The 22,171-nt window shown below is 44.6% G+C and overlaps 1 protein-coding gene across 13 annotated transcripts in view; it reads right to left on the bottom strand.

The window, feature by feature from the left end:
* Positions 1-12,698: 12,698 nt before the first annotated feature.
* Ank3 (ankyrin 3) overlaps positions 12,699-22,171 on the bottom strand; it is a 150,364-nt gene continuing 140,891 nt past the window's right edge. For 12 of the 13 annotated variants that reach the window (XM_035450605.1, XM_035450601.1, XM_035450599.1 and 9 more), the window contains 2 exons: positions 20,855-20,940; positions 12,699-14,192 (listed from right to left, as the gene is read on the bottom strand). In XM_035450605.1, the coding sequence (XP_035306496.1) occupies positions 20,875-20,940 (66 nt within the window). In that variant the 3' untranslated portion in view covers positions 12,699-14,192; positions 20,855-20,874. The remainder of the gene's footprint in view (positions 14,193-20,854; positions 20,941-22,171) is intronic. The other variant, XM_035450598.1, reaches the window with a different exon arrangement.

The following is a 22,171-nucleotide window of genomic DNA, read 5'->3' on the forward strand; positions in this document are numbered from 1 at the left end:
GAGTCCAGTTCCCAGCACCCACATGGCAGCTCACAATACCTGTAACTTCCACTCCAGAGGATCTGACACCCTCTTCTGGATTCTGTGTACCGGAATCTCCCCCTTCCCTTCCCCATATACACAATTAAGTTGCTTCAAAAAGTTGATCTCTTTGGTTTCTGTTGCTGTGATAAACACCACAAACGAAGGCAACATGAAGAGGAATGGGTTTATTGAACTTCCACATCACAGTCATGAAGGAAGTTAGGGCAGGAACTCAAGGTGGGAACCTGGAGGCAGACACTGAAGCAGAGGCCATAGAAGAACACTACTAACTGACTTGCTCAGCCTACTCTTCTTATACCACCCAGGACTACCTGCCTAGGGGTGGTTCTGCTCACAGTGGGCTGGGCCCTCCCATATCAATCATTAATCAAGAAAACATCCCACAGACTTGGCTACATCCTCAGTTGAACTTTCATCATCCCCAATAACCTTGGCCTGTATCCAGTTGACAAAAAACAACAACAACAACAAAAAAAAACCAAAACTACCTAGCACAGTTGACACGACGGCTTCAGCTTTTGCCTCTTGCACAAAAACATGTATTTGGCTATAGACATCAACACAGCTATTCATAAGGTAGGGAAGGCCTTCACGTGCTGGTATTTTAGCCCCAACTGATGTTCTAGCCATTCTTTTTTTATGCACTTTCTTAACTTTTTCTCAAAATGGTCTTCACATGAGTGGTTTTGGAATTATTTCTGGTCCATTGAAACATTAGTGGTTTATCTAAGTAAATTTATTCTGTAGCACAAACCGTGTTGGAAGTAATGGGAGACTAAATACAAAATAGAAAGGCCTTTCAGAGTTAGGAGGGTAAACCAGTGCTTGATTTCTGAGGCCTTTGGATGTATGGGGATATATGCATTTCAGAGAAAACCTGGGGTGGTGGTAACATATCCAGTTGGGCATGGAGGGCTGGGTTCCCTAGCCTGGCTCTGCCCAGCTGTCCGCTTGCTGACTCTGTGACCCTGCTTTATTTCCAGTCCTACACTCCTCTGAAGATAAAAGAATCAAGTAAATGAGATCTATTGTATTGCTTCTAGAATTCTCTGTCTTCATAATCCAAAAGGAAACCAATGGAGTAAATCGAACCAATTAAAGACAATGGATTTTATGACTAAAGATTTACGTTCAAAGAATTGGCTGTACACTGAGCAGGAAGGTCACCAGACATCTCTGAGAGTGAGTCATTGCTGGACTCTTTAAGCCAAGTCCTGGGACAGCAAACACGAAAGGTTTCATTCTTGCCCTTGAGAGCACTGGTGGGAGAGTTGACAGGGAAAAGATTGGCAAGAAGGAAGCCTTAAGTTGTAGGCAGAGAATCTAGCATGGCTGAGGAATCTCTGCTAATGGAGGTTTGCTGAAACTGTTCATCGCCATTCCCGAGGTCACTCAAGGGTCACATTTTCTGTGAAAAGGCTTATCAAGAAGTATTTTAAAGGACTAATATGAATTAAGACAGAGATGACTGAGGGCCTGAGGCTTGTAAAAACAAAGCTTGCCCTCTACTGAACATTGACTTCATGTCAGGAACTTTGCCAAGCATTTGTCTGCATCTGATTTAATTTCAGTCTGGTGGGATAGATGCTGTTGACCCTGTTATGAAGACAAAACTGAGGCTCAAAGAAGTGGGTCACTTTTCCAGTGGGAATCAGTTAATTCTTGGGTGACATTCAGAGGGGATTAGTTCTTATCCTAAAGGGCTCACTCGGGGAAAGAACATAGCCACAGGGTTTTCAGGGGCTGTCATGTTGTCTTTAAAGGCAAGAGGCAGGAAAACTATTTCAGAAGTTATACTTTTTTTTTAGAAGGGTGGAGGGGATCTAGACTAGCGATGGTGTGATTGGGGACAACTGGACATACTGGGGAATGGAGAGGGCCTGTATTCAAAATGAACTGTGAGGACGGGCTGAGGAAGGATGACGCTCTCACATCTTACTGGGACTATGAAGGATTCCACGCATGGATGGGCACCCAAGGAGTGTTCATTGTAAGAGTCTGGGCCTGTGTTTATTTAGGATGCAGGTCTCCAAGGGACTTGTGGGGAGCCTGAGGGAAGAGGCATGGTGGCTGCCGCTGTGAGTTTTAGATCAGAGTGGAGGACTGAGTGATAAAGTTCTGTAGTGCCGCCACATTTAAGTATTTAGTGGCATTCAGGGGACGGATGAGGTCACTCAAGTTTTGTTGTACCCCAAAAGTCAAAGGATGAACAAAAGGACCAGTGGGGACAGTGAAGCAGGAACAGCCATGCAGGGAGGAGAGCTGATTAAGACTCAGGGAAAGACCAAGAAATGACAGATTGGGCAAAAGGTTGAATGCTCAGGGTTCATTAAACAATGAAAACCAGGTCCTTGTGAGAACATTGGGTGCTTGTAGTCTTTGGGAGACTCAGGAGGAGGGGATCCTTTTGAACAACCTCTTCCTGATACATCCAGAAACCAACTGGGAGGCAGAGGGTAGTGTTGAGAGATGTGAGCCCTATTTCAAGCTGGCTACCTCATGGGAGCGCCCTAACTTCCCTGTGCTGCCCTGTCTTGGTCAGCAGTTATGATCCTAGAAGCTGTTGTTCCTCAGTTAGGAGTTGCTCTTGATTTGCCTTTAAATGACATGTTCCATGACTTTTCCATCTTCGTGGCTGGCTACAGAAGATGCTCATGGTGGAAGCCATGCTGTTTCTGCTCGGGAGGGAGTTGAGAAGTCACTCTGTGCATACCACCTGCTCATCAGTTTCTGTGGTACATGGTCAGAAAGAGAAGTCTTAGGGGCTGGAGAGATGACTCAGCACTTAAGAGCACTTGCTGCGTCTGCAGAGGACCTGGATTGGGTTTCTGGTACCCATGTGACAGCTCTCAACCACCTGTGACTGTAGTTTAAGGGGATCTGGTGCCCTCTTCTGACCTTTCTAGGCAGCACTACATATGCAGAAAAAAAACCCCACTCATATACATAACAAAGATAAATACATTTTTAAAAAAGACAGTGCACTTCATGTGCAATGATAGTCTTTGGTACTTCAGGAATGCTTTTGAGGGTGGGGGCGGTCTCAGGTTTCTAGGCCTTAAACTTCCACACTGTGACTGTCTGGCGTATTCAGTAGCATTGTGTTCAGTGAGCACTTGCTAGTAGCAAAGATGCTGAAGAAGGCAAACACATATGACGTAAGATTGACAAGGCTGGCTGCTAGTAGAGGGCCTAAATTTCCTGACGGCATTTGAGGCTCTTGAGGGTGAGACTTTATTCTCCATGCTTACCACCTCTTCTCTCTTTTTGTTCTGTCCCACCCGTGTTCTTGCCTCTGGAGGTGCCTCTTTTTTTAAAAGCTCGTTCCTTCCATCTGCCAAGGCCTCCTTCATACACTCAAGTTTGAAGTCCTTCTACACCTTCTCTTCTCAAGTCTCGCCTCAGGTGCTGCTCTTGCACGGCATGCCCATTCATTCAGCTGGTGTTTTAACAGGGTGGCTTTCGTGTGTGAGGGTTTCTGTATGGCTTTGTCAGTTAATTGTATCTATGGTAATTTGAAGAGTGTTGTCATCATTATGATATTAAGAACCATGATGGGCCGGGCGTTGGTGGCACACGCCTTTAATCCCAGCACTCGGGAGGCAGAGGCAGGCAGGCAGATCTCTGTGAGTTTGATGCCAGCCTGGTCTACAGAGTGAGTTCTAGGACAACTTCCAAAGCAATACAGAGAAACCCTGTCTCCAAAAACAAAAATAACACAAACAAAACAACCACGGTGGTCATGAGCTCCAGAGGTTGAGAAACGCTTGAAGCTTGACTGGGCTACATACTGCATTAGAGGTTATTCTAGACTATGAAGTGAGTTGCAGCCCACCCTGGGATGTATAGCAAAACTCTGTCTCAGCAACCACCAGGACAACAAAGTTACATCAGTCACAGGAGCAGTCAACACATGGAGTCCTGGCCATGTACAGGCCCGTTTCTGCTTTATCTTCATGTACATATTTAGTTCACACTCTCATCCATGTTTTCCTATGTTATATTTTAGAACACATCTTGGTTTTCTGACTAGATTAAGGCTTTTGGAGTTCACAGATCCCAGCTATTGTTTCTTATTTTGGCAGGTAGACGGGATGTAGGTATGTAAGAGTGCTTTGATCCAACATCAACTAAGTAGCCCTTGAGTTGAACTTGCTATCTGCCAGTACTTGCATTTATCTAGATCCCATTCCTGCACCTCAGAGATTTCCTGACCTTTGCAAATTGCCCTAACAGCTAACAATTCTGGACCATGCTTTCTTCGTCATAATATTTTGTGAGCATTAATGGAATCCTGTGGTTTTGGCAGGGCCATTTGCCCTCAAGTTTCTAGTCTTGATCACTCCTTAATGGTACCCAGACCTGCAGTATGTGGTCTTTTTTTTAAGGTTTATTTTTTAAGTGTGTGTGTGTGTGTGTGTGTGTGTGTGTGTGTGTGTGTGTGTGTACACGCGCGCATGCATGCTCGTGTGGGCCCTTGCACCCATGCATGCACGCATATATATCTGTGGGTACCGGAGGCCAGAAGAGGATATCTGATCCTCTGGAACTGGAGTCACAGGTGGTTTTATGCTGCTGAATGTGGGTGCTGAGAACTGAACTTGGGTCCTCAGCAAGAGCAACAAGCACTCTTAACCACTGAGTCTTCTCTCCTGCCCCAGTATATAAATTGCGACTCTCATAGAGCCACAAGGCTTATATTGAAACTCCAGACCTGGCAGTGAGGTGCTGCAGCCATTACGTAATTGGTCAGTCAGGCTGTCTGGCCATTCTGTCATCAGTCACTGCATCAATGGCGTGGTTTACACTCGGTCAGCAAGATGGATTTCCCTAGCATGAGGATTCAAGGGCTGTGGCGGTGCTGTTCTTGGTCGTCTCAAAGGGAACCATTCGAATATCTAATGGCGTGATGCTCATCAGATGATATTAATGATGTGTCATCATGTCCTTGGCACAAGATGGAAAAACACCATGATGGTGCCTGCCAGCTGCTGAGAACACTCTTACAGTGCTGTGCAGAAGGTGTTCTCAGATAGTCTCTCTTGGCAGCGATCTGTAGCCAACCGGCAAAGGCAAACCGAGGTCGTCTTGATACTTCCCAGTGAGTCACTGAAGATGGGGCTGGTTCTCCTTGACTTTGACACTCTTGGAAAGATGTGTGTCCTGGCCACATCTACTTGTTGCCCTGATCCATCCTTCACCCAGTCAAGACACCCCTAGTTTTCATCAGTGCCGGGCCTTGTGCTAACTGCTGTGGGGACAGCACTGCCAAAGAAGGGACAAATAAGGTGATCTCGGTGACAGGTGTTATGGGGGATACTAACGCTGATGTGCTTGGGAACAGGGTATTCTGGAGAGGGTGGTCCTGAGGAGCTGATATCTAGAGGTTGGGCGAAAGCTCCCCTGATGAGGGGATAGTGAATTCAAACGGGATGGGGTTGCTTGAATGAACTCGTCTTTCAGTAACAGAAGAGAAGCTACTACAGCCAGGATGATGATGCGTACAGACTCCTCTGTAACAGAATAAGGACTGAACCATATTGTAAAGTGCTTTCTTCTCAGGGAAGCCTTGCAATTGAGAATCAAAGGACCAGAAGAACCAAACAGTATTTTTTAGAAAGACTGTTGATCGGTTTCCTCACCCAGCTTCCTATTTGAAAACAGGCAATGGAGGCATCTCACATGGAAACTAGTGAGTAGCCTGCTTTCCTAACCACTGGTCTTAGGTGTAGTGGGAGAAAGGAGTGAGATGACCCAATAAAATGGAAAACTGAAGTAATCCTTAAGAGGATTCCTCGGTGTGAAATCCTGCAGGGGACAATGTAGTGAGCTGGGGTAGTGGTATGGACACCCTCTTCGACTAACTCAGAGAACACTACATTGCATGGGGGGGGGTGAGGTGACAGGCATCCCTTTGATGATGTACCATACTACACTGACCTGGGGTGAATGGAAGACCCTCTAGATGATTCAGAAAGGGACACCAGCCTCATAGTTGTGTGATTAATCACACATCAAAAAAAAATTGTATAGGGGCTGAAAAGCAATGGCTTAGTAAAATGCTAAGGGCCCAAGTTCAATACCCAGAATCCTCATTTCAAAGGCCAGGCATACTAGTGCTCTCTAGAAATCCCAGTGCTAGAAAGTCAAAGACAGGAGAATGGAGGCATCTCACATGGAAACTAGTGAGTAGCCAGTGCTAGAAAGTCAAAGACAGGCAATAGAGGCATCTCACATGGAAACTAGTGAGTAGCCTATTTACCTAACTCACTTGCCATCCTGCTTGGCGAGTTCCAGGACAGTGAGAGACACTGTCTTAATAGTCAGGGGGACAACGCTCCTGAGAAACAAAACCCAAGCTTGTCCTTAGGCTTCCACACATACCTGTACTCCCATGAACGTCTATGCACATAAACATTTACATAGCACAGCCCACAACTGTATGCCTTTTGCAAATTTAAGAGACATGGCAGGGCTTGAACACGTGAGTGACCGACATTCTTTATTGGGCAAAAGAACTGGAAATAGTTGTTGACATTTTAAGTGTCGCACCGCAGCATATCCTTTGCTCTTAACTGTGGATGTATCCCATGCTCGCTTTACCTCTGCCCCAGACTGGAGGTTAGTCTGGAACACGTCCCTCTGCAAGCATGTGCTCCTGTTTCATTGTTGAAGCTAGTTCAGGGTCACGGTGTGTAGTACGAATTCTAGTTGATCTTAATAATAAAAATCCAGAGACAGATACTGGGGTTAAAGCTGAAGATTAGAGAAGCAAAGCAGCCAGCCACTGGAGAGTTCTCACCTCTACCAATGCTCAGGCCGAAGGGGCAATCCACTGAACCTCAGACTGCTCCCCACTACACTGCTGCTCAGACTGCACTGCTCTCCACCAAACCCCTAAATCCTAAACCTTTGTCTCTCCTCCCGACTTATAGTCCTCTCTAGTGCTGGGATTAAAGGTGTGGGATCCCAAACGCTGGGATCACCTTTGTGTGAGATGTTTTTCTTTTAGACTGGATCAATTACACATAGCCCAGGGTGGCCTTGAACTAACAGAGATCCATTTGCCCCTGTCTCCCGAGTGCTGGGATGAAAGGTGTGTGTCACCACTTCCTGGCCTCTATGGCTAACTAGTGTGGTTAACTTTGCACTCTCATCTTCAGGCAAGCTTTATTTTGTTAGATCATAAAACAAAATATTACCACAAGAGCGGAAGCAATGGAGAAGGGAAATTGACCCGTCCTCAAAGGCCACTGTGTGTGAGGCACAGTCTCCTTCTGCTCTCTTCTTCCCACAGCCTGGTTTCCACAGACAATTGACAATATGACTTTTGTCCCCTCTTGATCTAGGAGTCGCAATTTTATTGCAGCTAAAACCTGTCACCAGGATACCCACCAGGTTTGTATTCTCTTTGTCTTTTTGAGAGCCTTATCTCCTAGAATGAGATAAGGTTTCATGGGATCTTTTTGAATGATGTGTTAGGTGTTCCTGCAGAATGTTCCTGGGCATCCTAACAGTGGCTCAAGAAAGATGTCAGGTGTCATTCTGTGTCATATTCCCTTGAGACAGTGTCCCTCCAGGAACCTGAAGTTCATTGTTTTTGCTAGGCTGGCTGGCTGGTAGGATCTCAAGATGTGATCACATCTATCCCACCCCCAGCTCTTAGTACTGGGGTAACAGGTGTTTGATTATGACTGGCTGTTCAACATATGGAATTTGGAGGTCATATTCAGCTCCCCACCTCTGTGCAGCAAGCACTTCACCTACTGGACATCTCCCAGCACCTTTGTAGCCTTTTCCTTTTCCTTTCTTCAGGCTATGTTTGGGGAAGACATAACAAGAGCAGAGATGATCGAGCTGAGCCGTGGTGTCTGCATCTCTGACCTTCACTGATCTAAGCTCTGACAGCCTACAGTGATCTATGCACAAGACTGAATTATCAGGCATGAGCAGCAGCCCTGAGATATATCTACCAGGGAAACCATGCAAATCTAGGCGTGTGAAGCTGAACACACGCTCTGTTAGCCCAGTGTGCACTGAACTGTGAGTAGCATGGTCCTCCTTGTTTTATTTTTTTTAAGGTTACCCACTCCCCCTTTATGTTTTAGCTGTTACCCCCCCCCTTTATTTATGTTTTAGCTGTAGGGTTGTTTTGCATTCATGTGTGTCTGCACTGTGTGCATGCAGTACCATTGGAGGGCAGATGGGGGCGATGGATTCCCCGGTACAGAAGTTAAAGATGGTTGTGAGTGGAATTGAACCCAGCTAGAAGAGCAGTCACTGCTCTGAATCACTGAGTTATCTTTCCAGCCACCTCCTTATTCATGAGGAATAAGGAAACTACTAGAAAAACTATCAAATATGTAGTACTGACTCGTGGGGGCGTTCATTTGGTATTACCCAAGTTTCCATTGTGGGGAAGCATCGGCAATGGAGGTTTTGGACTGAGGTTAAGATTTTGTGGGTCTTGATGGATGGGAGAAAAACGTTGTGGTGAGTTTAACTGTTTACACTTAGATCCAGTGTCCTGGGAAATGAGACACGCTTGTATTCTTGGAGCCAGTTAAGTCACTTTAAATGTGTTGTAAGGTTTATATTGAAAAGCTCTTTATAATTCATTCCAATTCTGCTTCATTTTGGCGAGTTAGTATGGCTCACAAGTGCAGCGGCCATGCTCAGAGGTAACAGGGCCACACTCTACCTCACACCACAGCCTCCTTTTTCCTAGCATCCACCAGGCAGACTGAGCTGCTGAAGCTGCGTTTCAATGTTTTCTAGGGTTTATTTGTCGTGGTGTTTCTGTCCTCTCCACTTTGAAGATGGGGGGGGGGCGGCTGATGCTGCTCGTGCTGGCGGGGGTGCTGAATAGTGGTGGTCCCTGAATGTGGGGGCTAGATGAACTTGGATCAGCAAATGGTAGACATTTCTTTTCCTGTTGACTCACTCTTTATTCCATCAGGTGATAACAATGGAATGGATAGATGCTGAGCTCTCCCAATAGGATTTTTAACGAAAGATTCTAGGCAGGACAGCATCAATTTACTACCTTCTCTTTCTCAGTAAATAGAGACTGGGAATTGAAGTGCATAAAATTGGTTAGGTTTTAGAGGGAATGGGGACAAAGGGGAGGTGGAGGTATTGTGATGGATAAGCCAAACACATGTTCATTCTCGGCGGTTGGCAATTGCTGCTGGAGAGAATTCCAGAAATGGCATGGTCACATCTTCATATTTTAAAGAGAATTCTCACTGGAGTTTTCCTTAAAAGCACTTGATTTTTTTTTCTTCCAAATGTTGCCCTTCAGTTCAAACTTCTCTGCAGGCTGGAAGTGGCCCAAAGAAGTCCTGGATGTAATTTTTGCACCCTTTGGTGCTTAGCAACTCAGCAAGCACTTAGCAACATCATGAGGCAGCCAAGCGGTTACAGGGTTTAGGTTTTCTCGGTGGTGAGTGATGAAGGGAAGGATTAGAGCCATAGCCGGTGAAAGGGTCCCCACTTAAAGTAAAAGCATAGCTGGGCACAGGTATGCATGGGTACAGGATGATGTGTGTACTCCCTTAAGGACCACACAGCTTCCTCTAAGGACCCTGTGGTGAGCATCACACAGAAGTCTTGCAAAAGGGCCAAGGGGTCAGCGTGGCATCCAGTTCTCACTGTTGCTTTACAGCTTGCGTAAGAGAATAACAAAGTGCTCATCTGTAGGTATTGGAGGCAAACAAAGCAGGGGGTATTTTCCCCCTGGAATTCCCTGGTGGGCCCAGAGAAAAGGTTCCAGCTATTCTTGCTCCCAGTGTATACCCCATGGTCCCTGCATCTCATTACCGTCAGGATCCTATGAACACGTCTATTCCAGCTCTGCCATGGAACTCCACTAGACCCAGTGAGGTCTTTCTGAATGTCCTACAGTGTGGAATGCAGTACTGACTCGGGAAGCACAAGGGACAGAAGATCCAGTGCTCATCTTGTGGCACACAGCTATAAGGAGTGCTCATTGGAAAAGGGTGTTTGGTCAGTAGAGTGCTTGCTTAACATGTATGAAGCCTTGAGTTCTACCCACAACACTGCATAAACTGGGTACAGTGGTGTAATTCCAGTATTCAGGAGGTAGAGGCAATAGGATCCAAGTTCAAGGCCACTTTTGGCTACACAGAAAGTTCCAGGACACAGAAAGCCTGGGATACACGTGAACCTGCCTTTGAATGAATGAAAAGCTATCTGGCCCATTACCAAGGATGCTTGTCAGGATCTACTGTCATTTTTGTTTTAGGAAACAGGGAACCAATGAAAATAAAGACACCATGCCTTGCCAGGTGGTGGTGGCACACACCTTTAGTCCCAGCACTCGGTAGGCAGCAGAGGCAGGCAGATCTCTGTGAGTTGGAAAACAGCCTGGTCTATAAGAGCTAGTTCCAGGACAGCCTCCAAAGCCACAGAGAAACCCTGCCTCAAAACAAACAAACAAACAAACAAAAAACCAAAACAAAACACCATGCCTTTTGTTTCTTATTAAAAGGAATTTACAAAATATGCATCAGAGACTGACCTTGGAAATGTTGACTTCTCAATGATTTAACTGTTCATGTCAGAGAAGCAATGCCACATGGTTAGGAAATGATATACCTTTTAATGTGCCCGTGCTCAGCCAACAAAACGAATACCAAGATTCACCTGGATGAGGCATGAGGTTCTAAATTGTGAGCTCTAACCAGAGGAAGTCATTGGCTGCTGCTATTCCTGTGGCTTCCCTCTGGGCTTCTCAGTCAAATGTGAGCTGTTGCTTCCAATAAAGGCAAACAAACCACCGTTTCCTTTGCTGTTTATTAACTGTGGAGAGAAACTTCCATTGTACCACCCCCAAGGTGATGCTAAAAAGAACACGGTGGAATGTGGGGGAGGAATTTGGGAAGGCCAGCGTGAGAAAGACAGCTGCTGCTTGAATGGCCAGTGGAGAGAGTGAGTCCCTTCTAGAAGCAACCCATCACTTCGTAAATGCACTCAATAATACCTTTCAGGTTAACAAACTTTGGAATTTGGTAAAAGTATAAAAGGGAAAACTGGCAAATCTCAGGATTTTATCAGTCGCAGTTCATTTTTTTTCCTTCTTTTTTTTTTTTACAGAAATGTCAAAGAAAAACTTAAATACATTTGAATAAGCTGGCAGGTCAGACTGTATACTAGAAATACAAACATATGCCCCATTCAGTGCATATATATTTATATACATAAGTTAGAGATGTAAATAAAATCTATCTTAGTTTAGAGACGTCATGGTTTTGGCATCATCTGAAACCTTTACCTGTTTCTGCAGGCAGATTTCCAGGCATGAACCCTAACCCTTTGTTCCCTAGTAAGAAGTTTCTAGATCTGAATAATCGCTCACAAGGAATTCATAGCTCATACATTTGTAGGCTAAGATCCTTAAGGACATTTTAAAAAAGACATTTCAGGAGTGTCAGCTTGTCTATAATGATGATTCTGATGGATGGAAGGAGGGGCCGTCGTGCAAATGGCATGCAAATGTACCCTCCTCTTCCTTGATTAAGAGTGGCTTTTTTAGAGCAAATAGGCTCTCTCCATACCTGTCATCGGCCTGGTATTGCATCCCTTCTGGAGAGTATTCACCCCCACTTGGTGGCAATATTTGATGGACAGGCACTGATAGCCTTGGCTGGCATTAAGCACTCATTTAATTCTATATGGGGCCTGTTATGATCTAAGATAGTACCTAACTCACACAACGGTCCTAAGGACGGAATGGAGGAATGGAATGTATTCAGAAGAAAGAAGCCAAGCAGTGATGTACTTGAAGTTTAGGGATGGTGGCAGACACCACCCCTACTATACCATGCCCGGCTGTGGGCTGGGGTAAAATTTGGAATGGCCTGGCATCTTTCCTTCTGGAGTTCTGACTCATGAAGTTAATGGGCCCCAAACTCCGAGTGCCTATCAGGCTAAGGTAAGAATGGGGCTGGTATATTGGGGGATCACACATCCGGCTGAAGAAATCCGGGATCACGGCTTCAGTGTCTTTTGGAATCGAGTCCTGAGGCTGCCAAATGTGGCTTCCCAATAGAAGTCATATCCAGCCTGGTGGCACAGGCCTGTAAGTTGACAAGGCAGAAGGCTTGCAAGGTCAAGGCCAGCTTGGACAAGTTAGTGAGACCCTGTCTCAAAAATATCACAAGAAGGCAGAGGGTACCGCCCAGTGGTAGGTTACTTGTTTAGCATGTATGAGGCCTTAGGGGCAATGTCCTGAACAACAACAAAAAAAGTAAAAATCTTGAGTTACTAGTAAAATTTCTCAATTTGTAGGCTCTGATAAATGTCACTTAAACTAAACAAACATTTGAGAGCTGATCTCAAATACAACAAAAACCCAAACCACCAAAAACCCAAAACCAGTGGCAAAAAACCTACATGGGAGGCTTCCTGGGAGCGGCGATCAATAACTTCTTGACATGCGCTGTATAAACCCCCGACTTCTTTTGTAGGATATGCAAGAGTTTATGCAGAGGTAGGGTTTTTCAGGGGAGGACGGAATGTTCCAGACTATTGCTTTAGTGACCAGACAGAGGCACAGATGGGACCCCTGCGACTTACGGCTTAGACAGCTGCGCTTTGCCAGAGGACACAAGGACACTGTAGAGCCCAGGTAGTTGAAGAGTTGAACACAATTTATTTTATGCTTAAATAATTGACTAGGTTATCCAGCATCCACTTCTCTCATACATGTCATCTAGAGCTAGGTGTCCATGGAGGCTGATTTCAAGTGAAGATAGTGAATAAAGGAACCTCACCGAAACCCAAAGAAAAAAATGCCCTATAAAATGCAGCCTTTGCTAACCTAATATGACACTGTGAGGGTGGTTACAAGTGATTGGCTTACTGAAAAGGGTCTACATCTCAGAGCCAGTACACAATAACAGTGACTTTTTTTTTTTGTTTTTTGTTTTTTGTTTTGTCTCTTTTGACAGTGTGCTGCCATTCTCCTAGATATGGGTTTCTGGTCAGTCCATTTTTAAATACCCATGACTGGGGCCTCTTGTGAGCACCATCCACCTCTACAGTGGCAAGCATTTCCCCCTGTAAGCACTAACAGCACCCCCTCCCACCCCCAAGCAACTACTGTATAGTTTTGTGTGGTTTCTTTTTTTTTTCCATTTTTGGTCATTTCATTGAAAAATTGGCAATAGCAACAAATATTAGATGAAGGGCTTTGTGTTTACAGATAAAATCTCCTGTGTTGCAGGAGACTGTAGTGTTTGCAAAATTGGAAAAGATTTAATCAAAATAAGGGTGATACGCATGCATCAAAATATTAGTATTCTGAAGAAAAATTTTTTTTCACAGAACTACAGAATTCCTCATTTGGGGAATTATTTAAATTTGCAGCAGATTTTTTTTTTAGATTTGCATTTTCTTTTTAAAATCAAGCTAGCAGTTTTGCGTGTACAAACATTATAATTGCTAATATACAAGAGTCAGTGAAGAGTCCCCGCACATCTCAGGTCGTCCTCCTTGTCCAGGGCCAAGTCACTTGGGACTCCTGTTGTTAGATGCGGCTGTGACGTCTTGTCTGTGTTCTATGAGGCAGGTGCCTACCAACATTTATCCTAATTTTTGTTGTTGTTAGAATTTACAGTGTTACTATTTACAGCAAAACTATCGATGTTTATTTTTATTTTTTTCTTTAAAAAAAGAAACAAATAGTGTTTATACCCTGACAGATTGGGTCCAAGAAAAATAAGGCGAGCTGTTGTGGATTCAGTAATTTTAGAGTTTCTTTCTTGATCTGTTCATGCCATCTTCTGTCCCTCCTGGCACACAGTTGTGTTTTCTTTTCTTTGAAAATGACACCAAGTTACTTGAGATCAAGTCTGAACAACATGGCTTCTTGTATCTTATACGGCATTGCTCAGTGCACACGTGTCAATCCTGGGAATGAGAGTGGATTTCCATGCTCTGTAAATTGGCTCATGCTAAATAAAAACTGTGAGTAGTTTTTTCTTTTTTTCCTTTTGCATTAAAAAAAAATCACGTCATTAATGTGTAGAGGCAGCAGCTCCAAACTCCCTTCTTGGTAAATATTTTCCTTCTGGCTGATCTCTGGTGAATTTCTCAATACTGGCAGTACGGAACATATGATCCTGTAGAAAGAGGAACAGCAGGCAGTGAGTTTAGTGGGTTTTTTTTTCTTTTTTTGGAAACAGGGTATCATGTAGCCTAGGTTGGCTTTGAACTTGCTATGTAGCTAAGGATGACCTTGAACTCCTGATCATCTTGTTCCAATCACAGTGCCTAGGTTATATGGTGTGGGGCCTGAAACCTGGGCTTCCTGGGTAAAGTTGTAGACACTTTACCACCCAAGACACATCCCTCACCTTATTTTTATATGTAAAGGAGAATTTGTCTATGATGTCCTTGTTCATCATACAGGGTTCAGAGAACAAGGGCCCAGTTCTTATCAACAGGGTGGGTAGGTTGCCTGGGAAATACCTCAGCAGACTAGACTCTAGATCATCAGTTCTCAAACTGTGGGTCACGACCCACACACAAGATGCATACCATTCATCATGGTAGCAAAATTACAGTTATGAAGTAACAACAAAATGGCTGTGGCGGGGGGGTCACCACAACATGAGGCACGTATTAAAGGGTTGCAGCATTCGGAAGGTTGAGAACCACTGTTCTGGGGTATCTCAGGAAACAGAAGTCAAGGTGAGAAGCTGACAGTCTGGAATTCCAGTGTGAGGCAGGAAGGATGGTAAGAAAAACAAACAAACAAACAAATAAAAACACCTGTTCACTCACAAACAGCTAGTTCTTTTCTGCAGCTCACCGAGCGCCTTTAGAATCTGGCTTCTGCCAGGCACAGAGGTGTCCTTGTGACCTTGAGCTTGTTTGCCCAGACAGGTTTTTTTTTTTTCTCTCCGGGTGGATCACCCATGACATCCTGTCCCATGTAAACACCCTGAACAACTCTTCCCCTCTCCTGTTATGGGTCTGGCTGCCTTTTTCATGTGTGTTTGCTACTGACCTCTCTGCCCCAGGTCACCAGTGATCAGAGCCAAGAACACCAAAGTACCCACTCCTCTGAGATTTCAACACTTGACCTCCTCCAGGGAAGGAAAATGACTCACTTCAGTAGATCCAATTACAGAGGGTGGGCAAACCCTGTCGATCATGATTTTCACACCTTGGTCTCTGTCATTAAATCCTAATCTTCCAGGCACCAGGCTGCTTACATGGCTCTGTGATCATGTCACCCTCTTCATTCAGGGAAGACGAATTCTCAGCACTATTCCCTAAACTTTCCCTCATGTCTCCCAGCTTGCTAGGCTGTAAGTTTTTAACGTACCATACTTGTAGGACACAGAGTTTAGTACTCTCTACTAAGAGCCTACAAACATGAGACCACTCCCATCTGTTTGTCTACATTCTCTAATAACCTAATTTCTCAAGTTAATTTTGTATTACAAAACAAAGCCTTTGTCTTCCCAATATAAGCCAACATTTTGTCTTTCTAGAGTGGGTATGTTTTTAACTACAGGATTCGGTTAATTATGTCCTTCTATAAGGACATATTTTTTAAAAGCAGTAGTTATCCTTCAAATCTTTCTTGTTTGCTGTCAGGCAGCCAGAATGTGGGTTCCAACTCCATGGGTACGGGAATGCTAATGGATGGATAACATTTTATATAAACATTTTCTATGCCAAGAACAGTGCCACACCAAAAGGATGAGAACCTTGGCTAAACAACTGCTAGAAAATGAACTGTGATGAGAGCACCCTCTGATGGATGGGACGTTGTGAGGACAAGGGTTAGGGTGATGACATTGCAGAAATAGAATCACCTCCTCTGAGTGTAGATAATTAATGGAAGGGACTTAAGACACATTGGAAGGAGGGCTGTTTCCATGGGTTTGGTACAGCCTTTCATATCTAAAGGTGGGAGAAATTCACAGCCATGCCCATGCTTTTACACTAATTTATTTTCATTTTAAGAAACTTTTTAACTGATACTTGTAGATCACAGCTCCAGGTCCAGTATAGGCTCTAGTGCATAACTGAGAGTCCTTTTAGAGGCCTCTGGAAATACTCAGCTTTATTTTTTATTTTTTTTGCACACCTGCATCACTCAGCAGTCCAGCTCTGTGCACAACTGGGAACTTAATTCCCCATATCTTTAACTGAAGGCACATTCTCCCTTGGTTCTCAAATTGGGCTGCACGGTAGGATTTGATACATCCCAATGTCCAGTCCACACCCACAGGGGCCAATATGGAAAACAACCACCACCTGCACCCCAATTGTACTGTTGGTTCCCAGCATTGGATCAAGCCCAAGTGGCAACACGAGCCCTGGAGGCAAGCTTCCCAAGGTTTAATGTGTACATGGCCACCTGGGGTGACCTACACTCAAAGCTTCTGGTTTTATAAGTCAAGGGTGAGCTTAGACATTAGTTTCTAAGACCTCGTGTACTGCTGGGACCTCTTTGCCTCCTATCCTACTTTGGGATTCAGATAGCGTGGCCCATCAGCTACACACAGCATTCCAAATCATCAGTGCTCCTGAGTTCCTATCTATTTAGACTCTCCTTCTCTGATCAACATGTATGAAATTCCTCCCTAGTCTTCAAGCTCCTTGTAAATCTCATCTCCTTGAAAATACAGACCCCGGGCTCTAAAGAGACAGGTCCACCTTTGAAGGTTGCCTTTCACCTGCTGGACTCCATGGGGTCTGCTCTGTGCACACAGAGAATTCTGCTCTGTTCATTCCCCACCTATCTTCCCCCTTCCCTTCTCTTTATCATATGGCTAAGAATATTTCCTTTGAATCTTTTAAATTTTGTGTTATGTTTTAATTTAGCATGTGTGCATATACATGTATATGACATAACCTATGTGTGAAAGCCAGAGACAACTTGTGGGAGCTGGGTTCTGTCCTATCATGTGAGTCCTGGGGATTGAACTCAGGCTGTCAGGTGTCTTAGCTACATTTTAGTTACCTTTACACTGCTGCACTGAGACAACATGACCAAGGAAATTTATAGGGTTTCTTGGGGGCTTCAAGTTTCAGGGGGTGAGTCCAAGACCATCATGGCGAGGGGGGGGCATGGCAACAGGCAGGCTCTCAGATAGACTGAGAGCTTACATCTTGATCTGAGGGAGGGAGGGAGGGAGGGAGGGAGAGAGGAAGGGAGGGAGGGAGGGAGCGCTAACTAGGAATGGTGTAGGGTTTTTGAAATCTCAAAGCCTACCCCAGCAACACACTTCCTCCAACAAGGCCACACCTCCTAATACTTCCCAAACAGTTCTATCAACTGGGAACCAAGCATCCAAATATGAGCCTATGGGGGCCATTCTCATTCAAACCATCAGGCTTGGTGGCAAGCACCTTTTCCTGTGGAGCCATCTTACTGGCCCATGTTTCTTCTTTTAAAAAGCAATAATTTTCATTACAATAGGAAACCATAATCTAAAATTAAGGTTTGCTTTCCTTTTAGTCTTGGTTTCACTTTTAGGTGTTTTGTTTGTTTTCTTTTTGGAGACTGAGTCTCATGTAGCCAGGTCTGGCCTTGAACTCTCCCTCTTCCTGCCTCTATCCTCCAAGTGCTAGAATTATAGACATGCACTAGCACACTTGGCTTGAAACCTTAGTTTAAAATAAAACCCAACTCAGAACAGATTTCCTCTTGAGCTAATAGCAATAAATGAGGCCTTTTTGAATTTCTTCTTTCCCAGTGACTTGAGTTAAAAACATACGACAGGCAGAACCAGCCGGAAAAAGTAAACATACCGGGACAGACTAATGCATATTTTTAAAGAGAAAGAAAATGCATTTCTTTCATTTTTATGAAGTGTTTATTGCATACCTGGCACAGTTCTGAAGTGAATTACATCAATCCTAATAACAGGGCAGTATTATGTCCCCTACTGCACAGGTAATTAAAAAGGCAAGAGTTTTAGCAAGGGCCAAGAGCCACACACTACCTGGCTTCAGTTCTGTCTCCACCATGTATCAGGAAAACAGACAGAAACCATCTGTGCCTTGGCCTTGGATGCATTCTGGGAAAATGTCCCAGAGACCGGGGCCTGAGTGGGATGAACTACTTCAGTCTGAGTAGGGGCGAGGAGGGTGGTCACCACCTCCTCTGGCTTCATCTTGGGTCTCTTTCTGCTTCAGTCCTTGGTACAAAGAAACAGATACCTGAGGCTTTACTGACTGTCTCGGTTGACTATGAGAACCACAGATAGTGAATGTAGTAAATCACCTTCCCCTGAGGAGGGGCCGGGTGGCTCAGCTGCTGTGACATCTCCTGACTGCCATCGCTCTGCCTGACTTAGCAGGCTGCTAGTTTGATTGCCTTCTTGCTTTCCCTAATACTGTTATAATAGTGCCTCCTAATTGAGGGTTCTAGGGTCTCAGCAGCCACTGCTACTAAGCAGTTCACTCGTATGAACAGACTGAATTCTTAAAAACAACTCCGAGATGAGTTACTATTGTCCTACAGAGGGTTATTGTTGTTCATCCAGGCTTCATTCTAAGCCCCTTCCTGGTTCCACTGAGGCCATGACAGCACACTTTAAGTAACTTGACTAAATCCATGTAAACAGTAAGCTATTTGGCACCCCTATTTACTGCCACCCCGTGTCACCAACAACTACACTGAGATCTCTCAGCCCAGAATGACTGCCTTTGGAAATCACTGATGGCCACTGAGTCCCCTAAACCTTGTAAAATAGTCTTGCTGCAGCTGCTAAGGAGCCAGGGATACCTGCATGCATCTCCCAGCTTTCGGGAGAAGGCTATATGAGGATGTGTGTGTGCTGCTGGGGATTGAATCCAGACACAGCCTATGCATGCTGGGTAAGTACTCTACCACTGAGCCAGTGACCCTAGTACTTAGAAGTTAGTCTACTGCAAGGTTGGGTTAGCCTGGACTACAAAGCAAGAGCTCTCCAAAGGTCCTGGGCTGTGCCAGTCAGCTCAGTGGTAGAGCTGTTGCCTCTCAAGTCTAATCATTTCCTTTTGGTTTTAGGGTAAAAAGCAGAATCCCACAGATGAGTAACTGGAGCTCATTTAAGCTCAGCTTACTTCTGTCTTTGGGGGACCGTCCCATCACTGCCAGGTCAGGTCTATATCGAGCCCCAAGGATGAGCATTCTGGAGGTAGCCTGTTAGGGTTTATTTCCTAGTTCTGCCACTTTTAGTTGATGCTGGGCAATTTTCTTAACCTCTTAGGGCCTGTTCCTTATGTTAACCTGGGATGCTAATGGTACCAATCCAAGAGGAGAGGCTGTGGGAACTAAAGAAGCCCCAAAGAAACACACAGAGAATTCTGTTTCCAGAACATCTGTGGTGGTGGTTCTTCTTTTTCAATATCATCAATGGTCACAACATGAGGACTGGATCCCACCCAAAGTCCACACCGGGAGTCTAGTGCAGCAGGCATCATGGGATTGACGATTTCACTGAAGGCCTCACGGAAGTGAAAAGATACTGCACAGCATATACTGAAAGGGTGTTTGTCGGGCAGAACTGAGGATCCACTTGGGAGGGTGGAGATGTATCTCAGATGTGAGGCGTTTCCCAAACATGCATAAAGCTCTGGGTTTGATCCCTAATACTGCATAAACTGCACGTGGCATGCTGCTGGTCTGGAATCCTAGCAATTGGGAGGGGGAAGCAGGAGGATCTAGCCTTCAGGGTCATCCTCAGGTACACAGGAAGTACAAGTCCAGCCTGGGCTCCAAGAGACCCCATCCCCCAAATAAAATACCATTCTATCTGAGCCTTAGGGATCTAAAACAAAGTTGTTTCCCAACTCCTTATTTCTGTCCTCAAATGTCAGGGTTGGCAGAGGAGGACAGATAAAATGAGACTAGAATTCCCACTCTTTGTCAATTTGACCCAGGGGCTGGAAGGATTGAGAGGCAAGGCCCCAAGGACATAACTTTTCAAATCTGTTTTCTCACCCCAAATTAGCTTTCCGATTGAATCTGTGTCAAAAAGCAATGTGAAATCCAGAAAAATAATGTTAGGAAAAACAAGGGCAAAGTCCAAACAAATGTAAACAGACCCTGCTTACTAAATATTTAACATCAAAAAAGTCCATCTGGTCAACCTCGTAATCATGTGTAGGTTTATGTAAAATAAAAATGCACGTATCCGATTCTATTAACTTAGGCTTGGTGACAGCTGTATTTTGGTGACAGCCAACCAAAACTGCTGGCTTTGAGTGCAGTTCATTGGCAGTCTTCCCACTGGAAATTACTGCTGCCTGCCATGGAGAGCCTCATGCTAAGAGAATAGGAGACTTGAATCCTATTTACACCTGCTTTTGTTTTTTTTTTTTTTTTTTTTTTTTTTTTTTTCAAGACAGGGTTTCTCTGTGGCTTTGCAGGCTGTCCTGGAACTAGCCCTTATAGACCAGGCTGGTCTCGAACTCACAGAGATCTGCCTGCCTCTGCCTCCCAAGTGCTGGGATTAAAGGCATGCACCACCAATGCCCGGCTACACCTGCTTCTGTAGATGCTATACACATGGAGAATTTTTATAGTCCCCAACTGGAGTTAAAGTTTAAAGTGCATATGTGTGTATGTGCATTTACAATTAACAGATGCACACATATACATATATACATATAAAAATATAGACATCTGTACCCATATACAGAAAATGAGCAGGGACGAGTTCAAAGTTTGTCACAGCGATAAAAGAGAAAGGAAAAATGTAAAACATCTTAGGGAATCTAGAAAGTTCTTGAGATTTTTAAGTGTCACTGCTGATATAAGTACATTTCCCACCTGGACGGACGTCACTGTCACTAGTGGGTCTTTTTCTCCACGTTCCGAATTTCTTTTTTCGTCTTCACTTTATAGCCTTCTCCCTGCTAAAGGAGAGCACACATTACATTTCTGCAGTGGAAGAGTTGGGAAGCAGTTCCCACGCTGGTCCCTGGAGGCTGCATGAGGAAGGAGTAGTAGTGAGAGCCCCTAGGCCACTTGACGTCCTCAGACACAGATGATCTGCTTGGCTTAACCGCACAGACCAGCTCACCACAGCCACAGCATGCGACAGCACTTTCAAGGTAACTACGGCGTAATGAGACTTCACAGCACAGGGGGTTAATGATTTCAAAAGGCAGACAGCTCCTTTCCTACATATGGTGGAAGAAAATGTCATTGACACTCACAAGGCACCCGGACCCCAACTGTTAAAATCATCACCTATGATTATTGTCAGCCAGCGAAACCATAACTAGTTTGTTGCAGTATGACAGGGACTTCTCAAAATAAACACCAAGCAAGAATTCTAGATGCCATGGATGGTCTAACTGCTTCTCTTTATTTAGTTTATGCAATTACTAACACTGTCTTCTCCATCTTGGTCCCAGACAGCAGCAATTTCTACAGATTGGGGCTGTCTTTCTCACCTACCATGTGCACACTTCTCTGTGAGCAAGGTACTTCACATCTAGTGTTTCCTTTAACACGAGGAATGGGGGGTCTTTCTTCCTTTCTCACCTGTCCTCAGTACTCTTCAGTTTGCATTTTCTTATGTAAACATAATATTTAATACATATCTTTCTACCTTTAAATGTGACAAAGATTTGGGAAACAGCAAAACATAATAGCAAGAGGTCTTCTTTGTCAGGAAAGGGCTTATTTGCCGAGCCACACTCACGGTTACAAGTTAGGTTCTACATCAGCAAGTTGGACATGGGGCAACACAAAGCGTGATGTGATGGTGGAGTTTAGATTTTTCTACAGAATGTGATGGGCAGGACAACCACATAGACCTGATGTGAAAATTGTGAGGCAAACACTCTGCTACCCTAATAGTCCTCCTTCAGTGTCCTAGACAGGCACCTAACTGAAGGCCAAATGTGGACTCTCTCAAGGGGGCTGTTGATGACCAAGGATTCTTCCTTCTCTTTCTCCTTCTGACTGGAACATTTTTGTCCCTGATAAATGAAATTACCTCTGTGTGATCATTCTGACAAGTATATAACATTCAGATGTGGCATTAAGAAAAGTGGTTGGACCCCGTACAAAGCCTACGTCAGAAGAAGCCCACATGACACTCCAAGCCTTCCACACACTTCAGCAGCCACTCTGTTA

This window comes from Cricetulus griseus (assembly GCF_003668045.3).
Source record: "Cricetulus griseus strain 17A/GY chromosome 1 unlocalized genomic scaffold, alternate assembly CriGri-PICRH-1.0 chr1_0, whole genome shotgun sequence".
Lineage (NCBI taxonomy): Eukaryota > Metazoa > Chordata > Mammalia > Rodentia > Cricetidae > Cricetulus > Cricetulus griseus.